Here is a 16,764-nt window from a genome sequence, read left to right as displayed (position 1 = left end):
ACATACACTGTGCACTGATTGTACAATACTTTACATTCGGGCCAAGCAACAGAAAAGGGTACCAACGCTTGTATTAATCGAAATCAGAAGCTTCCAAAAACATCATCGGTAAAGGAAAGGTTCTTCTCAACCAGGGGGAGTTATTTTCGGGCACAAAGCATAAAATCGATCTACACGGCACAGCATAAAACATGCTGCCCACAACAGACGGATATTTCGGTCACAACCACTTCCCTCCCGTTTCATTCCCGCGCATACTCTCATCCACCAAACGGCAGCCACTCGGCCTAATGAGTGTCCAATTTTCCCTGCTCCAAACGTACGAAATAGAAGCTTAAAAACACGACAGCAACAACAAAAAACACACATAAACCACAAAGAAATACACACAGCAAAACATCCCCCTTCTCCAAGACAACAAGAAATATTAAAAATTAAATAAACGGGGTACTACCTTTCTACTACCGGAAACGAGGTCAAATCCCGCAAGCCCCAATTCACGTACGACGGCGGCAGCACCACGACTCGCGTTGGGCGACGGTGTGCCACCACCCATCAACATAACTCACCTCTTGCCTTCCTTCCAACTCCACCGATCCCTTCCAGTGTGATTGTGTGTGTGTGTGTGTGTCTAGGGAAAAGGGTTACCTCACTATTCTATTGACGTAGTATGAAGCGGACAGGGATCAGGGAATAAGAGCTTTCCTCGTTACGGGCGGTTGTTATTTATTTATCGTTTTTGTCACTCAAAAATGTCGAACTTTTCTCGCTTTCCTCGCGCACACTACATGTGCCTACCGTCGTTTCGTATTTGTTAAGGGTCACGTTTTGGTGCCGCAGGTAAATTTGATAAGCTGCTGACTCTGGACAGGTTGGTGAGCTTTTTATGTATGGGAATTTCAAAATTCCAATAAGATGTCCGACGAATCATCCCATTACTTTTGATCGGATGCCAGTTCTGTCGGTCGTTTCCAGCGGCAAAGGGGGACTTATCGTTATGCTTCAATCCGACACAAGCTTTGAAGCTTTTGCTTACAACACTGGAGTTCAATTGTTAACCATTTCAACTTTATTTTGCATATTTTTATGGGAAAATACACACAAATAAGCTGTTCATGTTCCAAAAACTCCCGAAAACCTTCGCCTACCTCAGTGTTTGTTTTATCACGATCAATGAGTAGAAAGACTAATTTGCACCAACAACAACCACCACCACTACCTCCCGCGGAGCTCGGCCCCGGTTAGAATGATGTCACCGTGGTAGGCACCCGGGAGAGCGAGGCGTTGGCGTTGGCGCACCACAAAAAAAAACGCAAGTTCTTCCGCCTCGACCAGTGCAGCAGCAGTTTGACGTGCTTTTTCCTGTTTTTGGTTTGGTGTCGCGACCAATTATAATATTATTTGTGTACTGTGCCCAGCCAGTTGGGTCGTTTGTTGGTCCGAACGCACCCCTCATTGGTGCCATCACGATGAGTTCATAGGGTGTTTCCAGCATTACCTTGCCGAATCTCCTTGGTGCGACCCAGTAGTAAGGACAGCACACAAAGGAAGTGTTGTAAAATTCTAAAACCATAAAATGGCTCTCGCACCCGTACTTGACCCCGTTCATGATGCGCCGCCAAACCCGTCGTTCCCGTTTCTAGCGCCAAAACGGTCGCCCAAACCCAAGGGCTACGACAAGCGGGTAAAGAGGCAATTTCGAAGTTCGCCCTTGTGAGTCTCTCCCTTAAGGAACTGTCTTCACCTTTCAATTGCGAGTGAAGGTTTCTAGACTCTGTGTGCTTGCATGCATGTGCCTTTTATTTTATTACACCAATGTTCTAACCGCTTACACACATCGATAAGAACTCGGGCAGGTGGAGGGGGCTGTTTATCAGAGGTTTACTTCTTGAGGCAACAGCTATTGAAGGCCCACAGCACGGGGACGAGGGGGAATATGATGAAATCGATACAACCGAGCGATCAAGTTCACTGGACACACTTGAAGCCAGGAGGAGGATGTCGAAGCGCGTTGGAGGAAGGTTGGTTTCACGATTCGTGTGTTACAGAGAGTCCCCCCACACCGTTTGCCTTTCGAATGACCCTCTTCACTTTTGGCCGTTTGATGGCGCACTTGTTGCAGCAGCAAGCGCATAGAAGCGTAGAAAACCCATTCATGCGTTTCATTGAAGGTGTGCAGACACACGCACACACACACACACACACACATCCACACGAAGGTGCAAAGTATGGTCTCTTTTTAAGCCGCACCACTAAGAAGAAGCGCTCAGAAGTGGTGTGGATTGCAACATCGGGCCCGTGTGGAGTGGATTGGCCCAGTGTACACTGGTTTTTTTTACAGCCAACACACACACACACACATACACACGTGCACAAAAAGGGTAATCGAAGCGCTGATGGCTTAATTCCATAGGGTACACATCCTGTCCGTACGTAAGCCCTTCACGATGGCACAGATTCTTGTTGAAGTGCGTCCTTTGCTACACTTGGCAAAGGGGTGGGTCTTGCTGTACAAGGGTCTAGGGAGAATTTCATTCAAATGGAGTATTTGCGTCGTAAATGCAACGAGTTTCTGCTTCGTAGAAAGTACATCATTTACAGAAGACGCACCATTCTTTAACAGTGTACATCTATGATGAAGTGTGAATTGAAGACAATGAAGAGGAAAGCAAAGTTCCTTAGTGTGTTCTTTCCTTCTGGTACGACATTTCGAAGAGGAAAAAAGAAGAAAGATCGCACTTCATTTGATCGTCAACTGCCTTTTGTACGGCACGAACGCGGATGTACCAGTCTTTAGTAACTTCCAGTCTTTAGCGAAGAAAAAAGAAGTATTCACGCGTGACAAAACCGACTCGAGAAGTTTATCTGCAAGAATGTAAAGCCCGTATTTAGTAGAAACACATGTTTTAAGGTGTTAAATGAATCGATTTGTTATGTTCGGTGACGGATCTTCACCGAGACAAAACTTTCCGATTGTGCATGCTTCAAACGCGACAAATACGAAACCTTGAAACGAACGCATTCAAACCCGACTGCGAATAGAAATGGTTGCCAGCCCAAAAGCGATTCATCTCCTACGCGTTGTGCTTGTCCCCCCACCCCACAGCGGCCCACAACAAGCTGCTGCCTCAGCTGTGTGTCGCTGTGGCTGTCTATCCATTAACCCAACCCACCCAATTCTTCGACCCGGAGGTCGCGCACGGAGTGAAACTCGGCATGATGAGAGGTGTGTTGTTCGTGGACACCTCGCAGCAACGCAGCCGAAGCAAAGAAATAGAACTTATTCGCTCGCATCCGTAAGAACAGAACGTGAACCATAACATACCAAACAAAGGTGTGGGGCTGTGTCGCTATGGTGTGTTGTCGCAAAACCGGTACACAACATAGAGGAGACAGTACCACAGCAAGACAACTACAGGAGCCAAGTGTACGCGTAATTTCTTGCTGCCGATAAATAAGGCAAAAGCAAGGTTTGCAACAAGGTTGAGGGGTTGGGTTGTGCACGAACAACGCCGACTCTCAAAAAAGGCAGGTCGTTTCTTTGCTTGCGATGTGTAATATTATTGGTCCGCAAAGGTTTGAGCAATTTATCAAACAAGACCGCATCAGACATACACACAAAAAGATGGTGCTTTCGGTGTAGAAAATCAAACACAAATAATCACCGGTAACCGAAACGCCAACGCCTCCCAATCGCCTTGGGAGAGATGATGCACTACGAAACATACGCAACGAACCGCGCAACCAAACGTCAAACGCAAGGCAAGCGCAGTTGCGCATCACAGGCCGGCGTTTGAGCGAACGAATGTGCAATGTGGACAAATGTACGAAAATTGCACCGTTAATCCTACAGCACCACACAGAGAACACACACAGGGAGCAGAATATTTTAACGACTTTCTCCTGCTTTCCTATCTGGTCCTAGTGCCGAAACATGCGACGCACACATCGTGTGTGGCACCACCTCCCTCCCTCCTCCCCAACTCAAATGCGCGCAATAGGACACCGCTGATCGTGTCAACGACCGACCACCAAAAAAAAAAACGGCCAAACCAATAGGCAAACGTGTGCAAGGCATTGTGTTGTGTGTACGATTGTTGGTTCGCTGGTAGCAGTAGTAGCAAGGGATGGCGGGTATTTCGCTTTTCTTCTACGAGTTTATGTGGGTCAACCTGATTAGGAACCGAACCAATGGAGAATGATGGATGGAGTGAAGTGTGTATGTGTGAGTGTTGCTGCTGCTGCTGCTGCTGCTGTGGCTGTTTGGTTGGAGGAGGTGTTATCGCAGATGTTACGACATTTCGGAGGTTCCAATTTTGTGTTCGACGATAGTATGTGCGTTAAGAGAATGGTGGCATCGATCGATAAAAAAGAAATCCGTAAGAAATACGCTCACAGCACATTGCTACTACACACATTTGATGCATTTGCAGCCTTATACGGTGCAATTTATTGGTAAAAATGAAATACAGACATTTATGTGTACTGGGGAATGTTTTGCAGATGGTGATAAAGGCAAAGAATCTGAAGAAAACCTTTACTTCTTCACTCGTTTGTCCAATCTCCTACAGCGCGTAGCTAACAGACCGACAAGTGAATGAAATTGTTTGAAATTAAAACATTATTGTGAAATTCAAACAATCGATTCAACTCAAGCGCTTACCTTCAATTGAAATAAATCGCTTGAAAAATGCAATTGAAGGAGAGAAAAAAACCCCTAAAAATTGTCACACGCCCTGTTAGCACGCTTTCACGCGCCCGGCGTTCATTAAACCTCTCTCCAGCAACCTCCAAAAATCTTCTCTCAAACAAAAAAGGGGGGAGTTTGCAATTTTTGAATTAAAACTGTACTAATTTTCCATTGCAATTGTACGCCTTAATGGTCTCTTCGGTCTGTTCGCCTTAAAAGATCGACGGAAGCAGGCGGAAAGAAGGGTTATTAATGTACACACACACACACCGCACACCCGCGCCCAAACCCGAGACGACCTCAATGACAGGAAGAGAGTGCACGAGAGAGAGCGAGAGATCGACCACAACAACAGCAACCGACAGAAGAGAAAAAAAAACCCGTTAATGAAACATGAACATCTTTCGCTTACACGAAAGTGCATTGCCGCCGTGATTTGGGGGAAGAATTTGCACAACGGTGCATTTACACAGCTTGACGGAGCACGGCCAAAGGTACAGGGAAGCTGAACCGATTTCACACATATATATAGCGAGCGTGTGCAAGCAAATGCGACAGAAAGAGAGAGAGAAGGTGGAAGCCTCCTAAACTAATTTACCATACGCCCCGAAAAATCATCCTCCAGACACGACTACACAGAAGGAAACGGAACCGAAACCCAGGGAGACGGAAGGGACACGACGTAACAGGAAAGGAGAGGGATAGGAAGAGAGGCGAAAGTGGGAAGAGTAATTTTAAGATTGAACGAACACGGAAGACGGTATTAAAGTAGGGCTTCTTCTGCTGCTAATGCCGGTTTGCCTTCCTGTACCACACCACCAGCCCAACTATTAGGCGTTTGATTGCGGGCTACAAGATTGGATGGAGGGAAGGCCCGAGACACGACACCAGGCGGCATCAACAGAGTTGACAGAGCAGCATACGAAGGGAGGCCACATAGGGGAGAAAAACAACCTCTCGAAATCGAACAACCACCCAGCAAAAGCGCCAGCGCCTCGGCGGCAGCAAACGCACTTCAAAAACCTGATAACTATTATCGCGCGACACATGTGCACCGATCTCTCCCATATCATTACCCTCCCGGCCCGAGTTGCACAGACCCATGATCCGGCGCTACGACAAACCCACCCTTAGCCCTCGAGATAGAAAGCCCCCTTCCCTGGCCCGTAGGAATAACCTCAATTTCATTCAAATTGCGTTGCACACAGCAGCCTCATCATCAGTCGTCTGCGCGGAACAAATGCGTGTTCCACCCATCGGCAGCACCACATCCAGAGGCGAGAGATCGATCGGCCGACACTCATTACGGGGGACGACTTTGGGGGGGTGGTGCCCGAGATTGATGGCCCGATTTGGTCGTTGTGCACGGGGAGAAGAGAATGGGTCCTAGAAATGAACCGTTTCTCCGGCTGCATATACACTCTCTCGAAATCTCCAGACATATTGGATAGAAAGAAAAGCCTTAAACAAAACCTTTTGAATCTTTTGAATTTATAGTTGGCGCATGGTAGAGCATAAAAAGAACTCGCTTGGTCTAGGGTAAACATGTTTATGCCACTTGAAACTAGCATCACTGGAAAGCAGTGCTTTGAAAGCATACGTTCTATTCTGGCGTACTGACGTGAACTTCCGTCAACTACATGCGAGCATCAGGAGCCGAGAGAGAGAGAGAGAGAGAGAGAGAGAGAGAGAGAGAGAGAGAGAGAGAGAGAGAGAGAGAGAGAGGGAGATCGAGTGACACAGTGTTCAGGATAAATCTTTACCCAGCAGCTACCAAAAGCCGCCTGCCTCCGTCATCGGTAATGGTTGGCCCGGGCAGCTTATTGGCAGACCAAATATTGACCTAGATAATGTGTCTTCCCCCCTTTTCCACCCTACACTCGATCACTGCTCTGCGGCAGTTTCTAAATATTGGCAATTTCACTAAAGCTTTTAAACGCTTTAGCCACAAGCCACAAGCAAGTGGCTTTAAAACAGACACAAGCCTAAATAGAATGTGGTGTAAAGCATGATTGGAATGCTAGACCCCCGGAGTCATGTTTCACAGCTTTGTTGGTGGGTGCTTTACGTCATACTATCGGAAGCAATACATAATTCGTACAAAGTATGCCGAACGGGTACAATTTGTTAACCATGAAGCATTAGTTTCCTAGTTCTTATCGTGCTTATTCTTTAATACACACTGAATACACTCTGCATGAGTGAGTCAGCTTCTGGTGCGTATTTATCAAATAAATCCCAAATAAGGCAGCTGCAGTCGGAAGATTATTCTTTTTTTCAAGCTCGATTCAATTGATCTGGAATCCAACTGTGGGGCCTTTCACAATACTAGCCCGCCTTATTTATGTGGAGTTTGACAGTTGGAGGCTACCCAGTCAGACAGCCTTCTGTTAATTTACCCATTCGAGCAGTTTTGTGTCTGTCATAACAGTAATTTAAGAGCAATTTAGCGGTACGAAGTGTTGTCGTTTGTTGTCAGTGAAAAGATGTAAATTAGAACAAAAAATGTATTGTTTTAATGATCTTTTAGTGGAAGAAGACATTGGCGGTGTGTTTAAAACTATAAAATGTAAAAAACAGCCGAGAAATTGCATTTATTAGTGCTATTTGTGCACCACCTTCTCCGGGTGAAGCGGCTGTTCAAGTCGAGTTTGTTTAAAAAAATACATTGTAATCGTTTGTATAAGTTAAGGACAATGATTGAATAAAAGCATTCAACTGTAATATAATACATTTCGTGTTATTTATTAACAATTTGGCCGACAAAAATAAAAATAAAATAGAGGAAGGAATAGGATCTGTCAGAACTGCTCGAATGGGTAAATTAAGTACTGCTAATTTACCATTAAATTACTCTTAAATTACCGGTAATTTAGCGGTAAGATAGGGGTAAATTAAGTCCGATTTGTCTGACTGGGTAAATCATGTGAACACTCCATGCAAAACCACACACAAAACCAGCCAGCTATTTTCAACCTAGATTATTTCAGCCTCAAAGCTAGAATTAGATTCGAGTACCTGCTCGAAAAATGGCAAAACAAAGTCGTGTTTATTGCCAAGGTGCATTAAAGAGATCAGGTGGTGGAATCTAGAATCAAAGTGTATGTAGATCAGGTGGATCCATAGCCTTTTTTTTAATATTCCTTACAAACGTGTGCATAAATTGCACAAAAAGAAGCATTAAAAGTGGGAACTAGGAATGTTTGGGATTTGGCAGACACATTGAAATTGCATCCCAAATTTGAGATCAGATCGGATCTTGACAGTAAAAAGTTTATCTATAGCAATAATAATTGCTTGTTGAAGTTTTTGATGAAAAAACAGTAAAACTTTCTTATTTTATTGTAAAATTCCTTTTAAAAAACTAGCCATTGGTATACTTAAATCTACAAAAACTTATCCGTTATCTTGAGCTGAAACATCAAACCAAAATAGCTATCCCACCTTCACACAGAACATACGCACACAAAACAGATGCCTTCTAACTCCAGTTTTTAAGCTATTTATGCTATCGATAGCTGTTAAAAATCGTTAGTGCATCTTGAATCGTACCATCGACATGATAAAAACGCTTAATGCACTCTTCCTCTGACTGGAACGTGCCTCGCGAGTGCGTGACAATAACCAGACACAGCAGCCCCGGCAAGAAAGCATCTTCTCGGGCGTTATTCCATAAGGTTCAACAACCCTCAAGAGATCACCTAAGAGAGAGCGAGAGACCGAGCGAAAGAGATCTTAGACGACAATGTGAAAGAGAAATTGGGAACAATAAAACCAGACAAAACACCAGAATCCAGCACAGACCCGAAACCCTTTCACCCTTCCCAGCATAGGACCGCACCGTTCCTGCTTTCTTTATGGCAGCTTCTTCCACGTTCTAGCTACTTATGCTCGGAACGGATGAAGGTAAACATTTATTTACACCGATCGATTTATCGAGTTGAGTTCGGTTTACATCCCCCCCTTGAATGCAGCTGTAAAGGTAAGTTATGGTGTAACGGGTGAGTGGGTCTATCCTAGAGAAGGAGGTGTGCCAGGAGGGTGAATCATAAACTTCAACGTAAGTAACTGCACCTCGTGACGGTACGGTACAGGTTAGTATGCTGGCTATAAACATGCTACTGACATCACCTTCCCGACATAAACATAGAAACGAGCTCCGTTTAGTGGAGGAATTACTGCCGCCGCAGTTAAATAAAAGATCGTACGGAGTACGTGAAAGATGTTTCAAATTCTCCACTAACATAGTAGTAGTAGTAGAATGAAATAGCAAGAATTGAAAACAATAAACGTTGTAGAATTTTATTTAATCATTAAGCAGAAACTTGCCCTGATATCACCGTAAAACTAAAATATCCCCAAAAATCAAACTGATTATTAAAATACGAAACAATTGTTGTTTTTTCCCTTGGCTTCAGCTAACTCTCCCCACAAAAATATAAGAGAAAAAAAAATCGATCACCCCTAGGGGGCGTCAGAGGACGAACTTGGAGCATATTTTATTCATAAAGTTTCTCTCCTCAAGCATTGAACATTGAAGCAAACGGACCCTGCGCTTGCCTTGCGCAAAAACTAAAAAACTATTTTCTTCTCGTTTTACTTTTTAAACACTTTTGCTGCTGCAAAAGTGATGTGAGGAAACGCCCAGGGGAGGGAGGGAGGGAGGGAGGGAGGGAGGGAGGGAGGGAGGGAAACACCCTTATTTCCGGTCGGCTAGTCGCCCGTGCCCGGCAGTAATCAATTTCCACCACCAGCGTCGCCGCAAATGGCGTTTCAGCCCCGATACGCGAACTGATCGCGAATTTTAATCAATTCAATGACGATTGTTTTTCTTTATTTTTTGTAAATAGATATCCATCGCTTTAAACGACGGCAATTATCGTTTACACTGAGATGTGGCAAAGGATATAGAGGCATATTGGGTACAAATTGTTGTCTTTGATCAATCTTTTAAATGTCTGTAAAACGTTTGGAGATAAATACTAGCGATTTGTGGTTTAAAATTGATTTGCTTCACAAAAAACCATTCTTGCCGGATTCATGTCGAAACGTTGTTATTAAGACTGTTATTAAGACTATTTGACTTTTTTGAAGAATGAGGTTTATGCTCTTGATTAGGCATGGGCAAAACGATTCTTTTCACCGAACGCGAACGAACTAGTTCGCTCACCAAAAAGAACCGAACGCGAACGACGATTCTTTCGTTCTTTGTTTCATGAGGTTTTTATTCACAAAGAACGCTCGTTATCTTTTTCATTTACCCACCATAGACGCATACTGTAGCCAAAGAAGTACTCATTCTGCGGTTAAAACCAATCATTTAAAAACATTAAACACTCGGCTGTCTGGTCAACACAATCCATCGCAAAACCGACCAAAAACTGTAAAACATGTAAAGCATGTAAAAAACTAATACGAGCAAAAATGTCTCCTGCATATATTGTACCCCATGCCTTATACACACTTAAGGATTCTATTTAAAAAAAACTACTTAAATATGGATCAACATGATGAGCGCAATCAATTCAGTTCAGTTCATTCGCGAACAATGACTAATCCGTTTGAACGGGCTAGATCTTTTGAATTTTATAGGTATAATTTCCATGCCAACAGAACACAGATCGAACACCAGTTCGAACGCGTTCGATGAATTCAGTTGTGTAGGTACGATTTACACACCAACAGAACACAGATCGAACACCAGTTCGAACGCGTTCGATGAATTCAGTTGTGTAGGTACGATTTATACACCAACAGAACACAGATCGAACACCAGTTCGAACGCGTTCGATGAATTCAGTTGTGTAGGTACGATTTACACACCAACAGAACACAGATCGAACACCAGTTCGAACGCGTTCGATGAATTCAGTCGTATAGATACGATTTCCACACCAACAGCACACGTATCGAACACTGGTGGACAAATTCGACGGCGTTCTAGGAATTGAGTTGTATGGGTACGATTTCAACACCAACAGGGTACATTTTGATCTCTGACGACCCGTTCGCACGGTGCGAGAAAGAGCGAGAAAGCAATATGATTTTGCACGTTTTATTACCACATTTATGTGTGCCGTCGAACACTGAACGGAACGTTCGAACGCGTTCGGTGTAGTCAGTTTCTTCCAAAAGTCCTGGTCGTTCTTTTTGTTAAGAACCTCGTTCGTTCGTGCACTTTACCGAACTGTTCGAACGGTGCGATTCTCGTTCATTTTACACATGCCTACTCTTGATCTTCAGAATTCAGACTTAGAGATGTGGACGATTGAATCGATCACTGGTGCCTTTGCCAATAAAAATAGTAATTTTAAACAAAATAGTTATAATATAAAACCCATTTTAACGTTTTCGAGGGAATGCTATACTCAAACAATTACTTTTCATATTGTAGATTCAAAATTCGCCAGAACGCAAACCAAAACACTGTATTCAAACGGTTTAAACAGCGTATTAAAAATACATTTCAACGAAACCTTGCTTTGCTTCTGGATCCTTCGGGTCTAGTGTGGTATGTATTGCCTATTTTTTTTTCTTTTCTTGCGCTCTACCCCAATCAACAAAAGGATTCGGTAACACGCTTACCTGCTTCGCTTGTACCACACACACTCCGGGGGTGGCTATATGGTGTTGGCCTGCGTCACCTCGAGGCTCACGGGTGAAACTCGTTCGCTGCCACGCGGCGGCCAAACTTGCGTTCGGGCTGAACACAACAACAGCTTGCGCGCACCGCTCCTTTCTCGCGTGGCCTTTTCCCCTTCTTCCACCCGGCTGACGATAACAACCGCTTCACTGATTCTTCTTGTGCATCAGACGGATACCCCCCCGTCCTATACACGCACACACACGAACGCACAGGGGTTGCTCTACCGCTTCCTCTCTTTGATGGAGGTGGCGCTGGTATATTGCAGGTCGTGAGTGTACGCGATCGCGAAACCACGGAGCCCCTCCTCTCTTTCCGAATTCGCGATCAACAGCGGCCGGCCACGTTTGGAAGTTGATACCTTCCGTTGAGCATCTCACACACAGCCACACATGCGTATACGGTGGCCAGTAGCCCACACAACCACTACCAGAGCACTACCCAGTGCAGCAACATCAGCTGTACGCACAAACCCACCCTCTTCTATTTAGCGGTACACCTTTGCCCGTACAGCGAGACGATCCGATCGACGATGACTAACCATAATAACATCCAGCAGTGGCTCCTTTACACAACACGCACACTCACAAACACACTCACACTGGCATGCGCAAAGACAGCGCACAGGTAAGTGACACAACACACACTACGCGCAAGGGGAAGTTGAGAAAAGGGAATGGTGTGTACGGGGCGGCGGATACGCGATCGCGAATTGGATATGCGCAAAGTGTGGTGGCGCGCGTATACGCGATCAACACCGCAGCAGCAGCAGCAGCACAGCTGATTTTTAGGAGACGCGGCGACGAATGGATTTTTGAAACGCACACACACACACACTTGTACACAGTCACCAGCGCGAGGCACGGTGACGGGGTGCACGCTTGGCAAGATGGAATGCACCGAATTTGCCACGGAGTGTATTATCCACTGCCGCACACAGAGATAGACAGACGCAACTGCCGCTGCTGTGCGATGCTTTCTCTTTTTTCGAGGGTGATGATGATGATGCACCGACACTCGGGACGATTGCTGCAAGTGTGGAGTGAGAAGAAAGAAGAAGAAAAACAGCGGTTAGTACAATCAAACGGGGGGGGAGCGCTCCGGTATTGCCGAGGTTACACACTGCCGCCGAGCTACTACCACACAATTGGTGACGGTATTATGTTACAGGAGAGCAGAAGAGGGAGGGAGGGAGGGAAGGTGCTTGCTCCTCTCTCTTTCTCTCGCTCGTGCTGGGGCTGGAATCCGCACCGTTATTACACCGTTGCCGTGGTACGTGTTGCTCGCGGCCTACTACGCCTGGCACTGGTGGTAGTGGTGGTTGTGGTGCTGCTGCGGCCCGTTGTTGTGTTGTGTTGCCATCTCGGCTAACCGTTTTCGCCGTCCCACTACAGAGCCCCAACAACACACACCACGACCGTTCGATTTCTCGTTTCAGCTCCCACGAATGCGGTTCCAATGCTTCCCAACCATACCCCCACCCCTCTCCACAACATTTTTTTTTCGTAGACGCCAATACGTCAAAATTGCTTTCGAATGTGGCGAACACTGTAGCGCACACACAAAAAGAAGAAAAAAAAAATGCAGCAACCGTGGGTAGGGGATGAAGATTGTTTTTCCCCTTCACCTCGCGACAGGGGAAGCGAACTTCCCTGTGTGTGCGGACGTAGTTGGCAGTGTTTTTCCTGCTCTCTGCATTTTTATGTCATGGCCGTGAAATTGACCGGGGAAAAGGCCGCATATGGGGGGAGTGCCGCTTTTGCACACAAAAAGTGGCAAAACGGAAAGGTGCCTCACACACCACCACGCACCAAACAAATGTCACGATGAGGAGATGGGTGCGAAAAGTTAAATGTTAATAGGAGTTTTTCTTCATTCTACACAGGATATAGACAGGCTTCCTTTGGGTAAAGTGAGCGGAGGGTTTCATAATGAGTTTTTCAGTCACTCCACTTGACGCGAACGCACACACACACTCACACTCGTGATAAAACCGTGTCGCGCAAGTAAACAACTTTCTTTAAAAACAACACATCCACCCCTCTTATGAACGGGATTTTTTTTCAATGGTTGCTGTTAACAATAAAAACACTGCCTTTACCGTGTTTTCCCTGTGCGGTCACAGGTCACAACAGTTATCCACCAACTTGGTTGCCTGTCATACAATCTACACTTGCGTTGTCGAGACCCACCCACTCCCACAGCAATGAAGAACGTGCACAGCGCGAGATGAAACCAAAGAAAAAAAAACATGCAAATTGTTGAAATTTTCACTTGATTTTTTCCGCTCCACTACACACACACACAAACTGCTTGGTGACGTCGCAACGCCCCTATTTCGTGTATTCCTGTGTTTTGTTGTTCATTTCGCAAATCAATTTCCTTTATCACAATGCCTCTCTTCTTTCTTTTAATATTAATTTCTAATTAGCAAAAACACACCCACACACATACACACACAAAAACCTAGACGGACACCTTGATCGGGGAGGAAAAAACTGGCAAAATTACCTTTTTCTTTCTTTGCCAGCAGTCCAGCAGATGAAAACGGCACTTGTCGCACTGGCAGATTTTTCTTTCACTTGCTTCCACGAACAACGGCGTTGCACCACCGTTGCTGCCCTATGTTGTTGCTCGTCTGCTATTGTGCGTGCGTTGTGCACTATTGTGAGTTGCTGACCCCGTGTCTTCGTTGGCGCGTGAAGTAGAAGCTACACGAGTGGAATAAAGGGCGACTAGGTGTGCCGCTGGCAGTGCAGTGTGCATAATTGCGCTCGTGTATAGGCACCTTTAGAGGCGTCAACAATTTGACAGTTTGAGCTCGGTGGAGTCGTTTATAGTAGCGGGTTAAGATGCTATTCTTCGATGAAAGATTTGAAATCGGGCGTTTGAAATTCGTTATTCATTTTTTAGATTATTCATTACACTAACTGCTCTTCTGGTTGCTCAATAGATGGTAAAATTCATCATTAAGTTAGTTATTCTAAGCTACGCAATATACGTACCTGTAAATAACGTTCATTTACACAGAACATTACAAAATATAGCTAATAATATAATAACTGAGCTCAGGAAAAAGAAATTAATGGTTCACAAACTCACATACAAGAGCAGGTAGGAGAGCTGCTTGATTTAGATTTACTCGTAAATGGCGAGCGTTCCAATTTTCCTGCTTTCAATTTCCAGTAGTATCTAGCAAAACAAAATCAATTCATAATCGGGTGGCCGAATATTTCTTATGCAATTCTTTTTATTCAGACCAACATAAAGCTTTTATAATATCTACGTAAATATAAAAAAGCATTGAGACAAAAAGGCAACTTCTTCAATTGTTCACATGTATCTTTATTAGACGCTTTGCGCTAACTATTCGATGCTTCAACTTAATGCGCTGTTTTTTTCCGTTCGGGTTTATACATAAATACCACAGCAAACTTCCCTAGATCACAATAAAACCTACTATCACATACTTGAACGTATGTGGGAAGCTCAGTCAAGTTGACTGCACTTCAACCCTCTAATCCGCCACTTCAGCGGATGCCATTCCTTCCATCACCGGTTCGTAGAGCAAGTGTCGGACGTCGCTCGCGATCAAGAAGTCCAGATGGTTAAACAGCACATCGTTCACCGCAACGCTTCGCTTCAGGTTGGGCAGCTTCCTGGCCAGTCGGTTCACGTCCTCCGGTGTGGCGAGAAAATCGTTCAACCCATAGTACATCACTACCGGTGCCGTTACGCGCGAAAGATCGTACTCGGGCGGTGTAGCCGAACCGTAGATCAGTACATTTTTCAGCTTTCCATAGTCATACATTTCGAACCGATTCGACAGCACCTCCTGGGCGTAGTGCACCAACTGCCGCGTGGCCGAGCCGGCTGGCGTATGTCCGAACAGGATCGGCAGCATCACCGGATCCAGCTGCGAAGGGTTGTACCCGGCCAGCAGGAAGAGCAGATGCGCACACATGTTAATGTGCACCGTCGAGTTCGGCGGACAGATGAGCTGGGCGATTTCGTGCAGTATCGGCTTGTTGGGCATGAACTCTCCGACGCCGAATACGGCCAGCAGAATGTCCAGCGTCTTCAGGAACTTGGTCATGAATCGCAGCAGCGGACTCTTCATGTGTCCCATGAATGCAACCGGGGCGAGCGCATTCATCTGAATGATCTTATCGTTGTATTCTGGCCGGGTGGAAGCCATCACGAAGAATCCGGTCGTGCCCTGGGAGTGGCCCACGTACTGCAATCGTCGGTGTCCCGTTTGCTCCAGTATGTAGTCGATCGTGGCCGGAATGTCGTAGCGTCCGATTTCGTGCCAGGAAAACTTCCAGAACGAATTGTCGTCGTCCGGGTTGATCGAGGCGTGATCGCGCGAGTACCGATTACCGCGCGCATTTCCCAACCACACATCGTAGCCCTCGTTCGCGAGCAGATAGGCCAGTGCATTGCCCGGGCCAATCATCAGCCAGTCGGCCGAGCTGCACAGCAGTCCGTGCATCAGCAGCACGACCGTACCGTTCGTGTAGCTTGCCGCTTGCACACGGTGAATCGTCAGCCGGTAGCCATCGTCCGTCGATAGCGAGTGTTCCTCCACGTGGTAGCCGTACTTGGACACCAGCTCCGGCACAGACAGTCGGCCGTCTTCACTGTCTACTTGAAATCCTGATTTGGTCGAGCGAGCGTGGGCCGTACTGGCTGCTACTACTAGCAGCACCAGCAACGACAGCAGGCAAATGCCCGCGTTGGAAAAGGTTTGCTGCTGCTTCATCCTGGCGATGATCCGCGGTTGTATGCGATACCTTACTTGATCGCTTGCTGGGAAGCTACTGCACGATTGCAACCGGTTTCACGCGATTTAAAAACGGCCAGCCGTGCAGCGGCTTTGTTGCAGAATTAGTATCAAGTGTGTATCGCACGAGCCGATTACCAGAGAGGAAAGAACTAATACCAGAAGAGTGCAATCAATCGCACACTCGTAATAGTTTCCTCCCGGCACACTTGACTTCAATGCACTGCGTCATTCAAGGACCTTTTCTAACGCAAGAGGTACTGAATGAATGCACACATCACATCATATCGGTGTACACTGGTCGATGGTGTTTGTGTTCAAAGTACATCTTATGGTACTCTTCATCAACCCGTTTTTAGGACAGTTTTATTACCGCAGTGGTAGGGCTTAACACATTGCGGAATGGGCTGATATGTTCCGGTGGTTAAGGTTAATGCAACCATTATCGAACCAGGAGATTATCTTGCGAAATACTTTACCTGCTTAGGCTAGGAGTGAAGGAATGTAAAGCAGCAAGAGATTATAGATAACTTATAAATATAACTTCAAGTACCTTTTTCTCCGTGCGATTAAACCAGCCAGCTATAGCCGATAAGGTTCAGCGTTCTTTCACATTCAGCTCAATGATGAGCTGATATTGCATAC

At 45.7% G+C, this 16,764-nt stretch overlaps 2 protein-coding genes across 6 annotated transcripts in view; both read right to left on the bottom strand.

Moving 5' to 3' along the window:
* LOC1273609 (ecotropic viral integration site 5 ortholog) overlaps positions 1-14,015 on the bottom strand; it is a 32,293-nt gene extending 18,278 nt beyond the window's left edge. For 3 of the 5 annotated variants that reach the window (XR_009765461.1, XM_061650788.1, XM_061650789.1), the window contains exons 1-2: positions 13,845-14,015; positions 11,276-12,362 (exon numbers count right to left, since the gene is read on the bottom strand). The gene's annotated coding sequence lies outside the window, so the exon portion shown is untranslated. The remainder of the gene's footprint in view (positions 1-11,275; positions 12,363-13,844) is intronic. The other 2 variants (XM_061650786.1, XM_061650787.1) reach the window with 1 other exon arrangement.
* A 639-nt stretch (positions 14,016-14,654) lies between these two features.
* LOC1273610 (lipase 3) lies at positions 14,655-16,241 on the bottom strand. The gene has a single exon (XM_312606.6). The coding sequence runs from the start codon at positions 16,096-16,098 to the stop codon at positions 14,851-14,853; it is 1,248 nt and encodes a 415-aa protein (XP_312606.5). The 5' UTR covers positions 16,099-16,241; the 3' UTR covers positions 14,655-14,850.
* Between the last annotated feature and the right edge of the window lie 523 nt (positions 16,242-16,764).

This window comes from Anopheles gambiae, chromosome 2 (genome assembly GCF_943734735.2).
Source record: "Anopheles gambiae chromosome 2, idAnoGambNW_F1_1, whole genome shotgun sequence".
Classification (NCBI taxonomy): Eukaryota; Metazoa; Arthropoda; class Insecta; order Diptera; family Culicidae; genus Anopheles; species Anopheles gambiae.
This window is presented reverse-complemented; position numbering and strand designations above follow the sequence as displayed.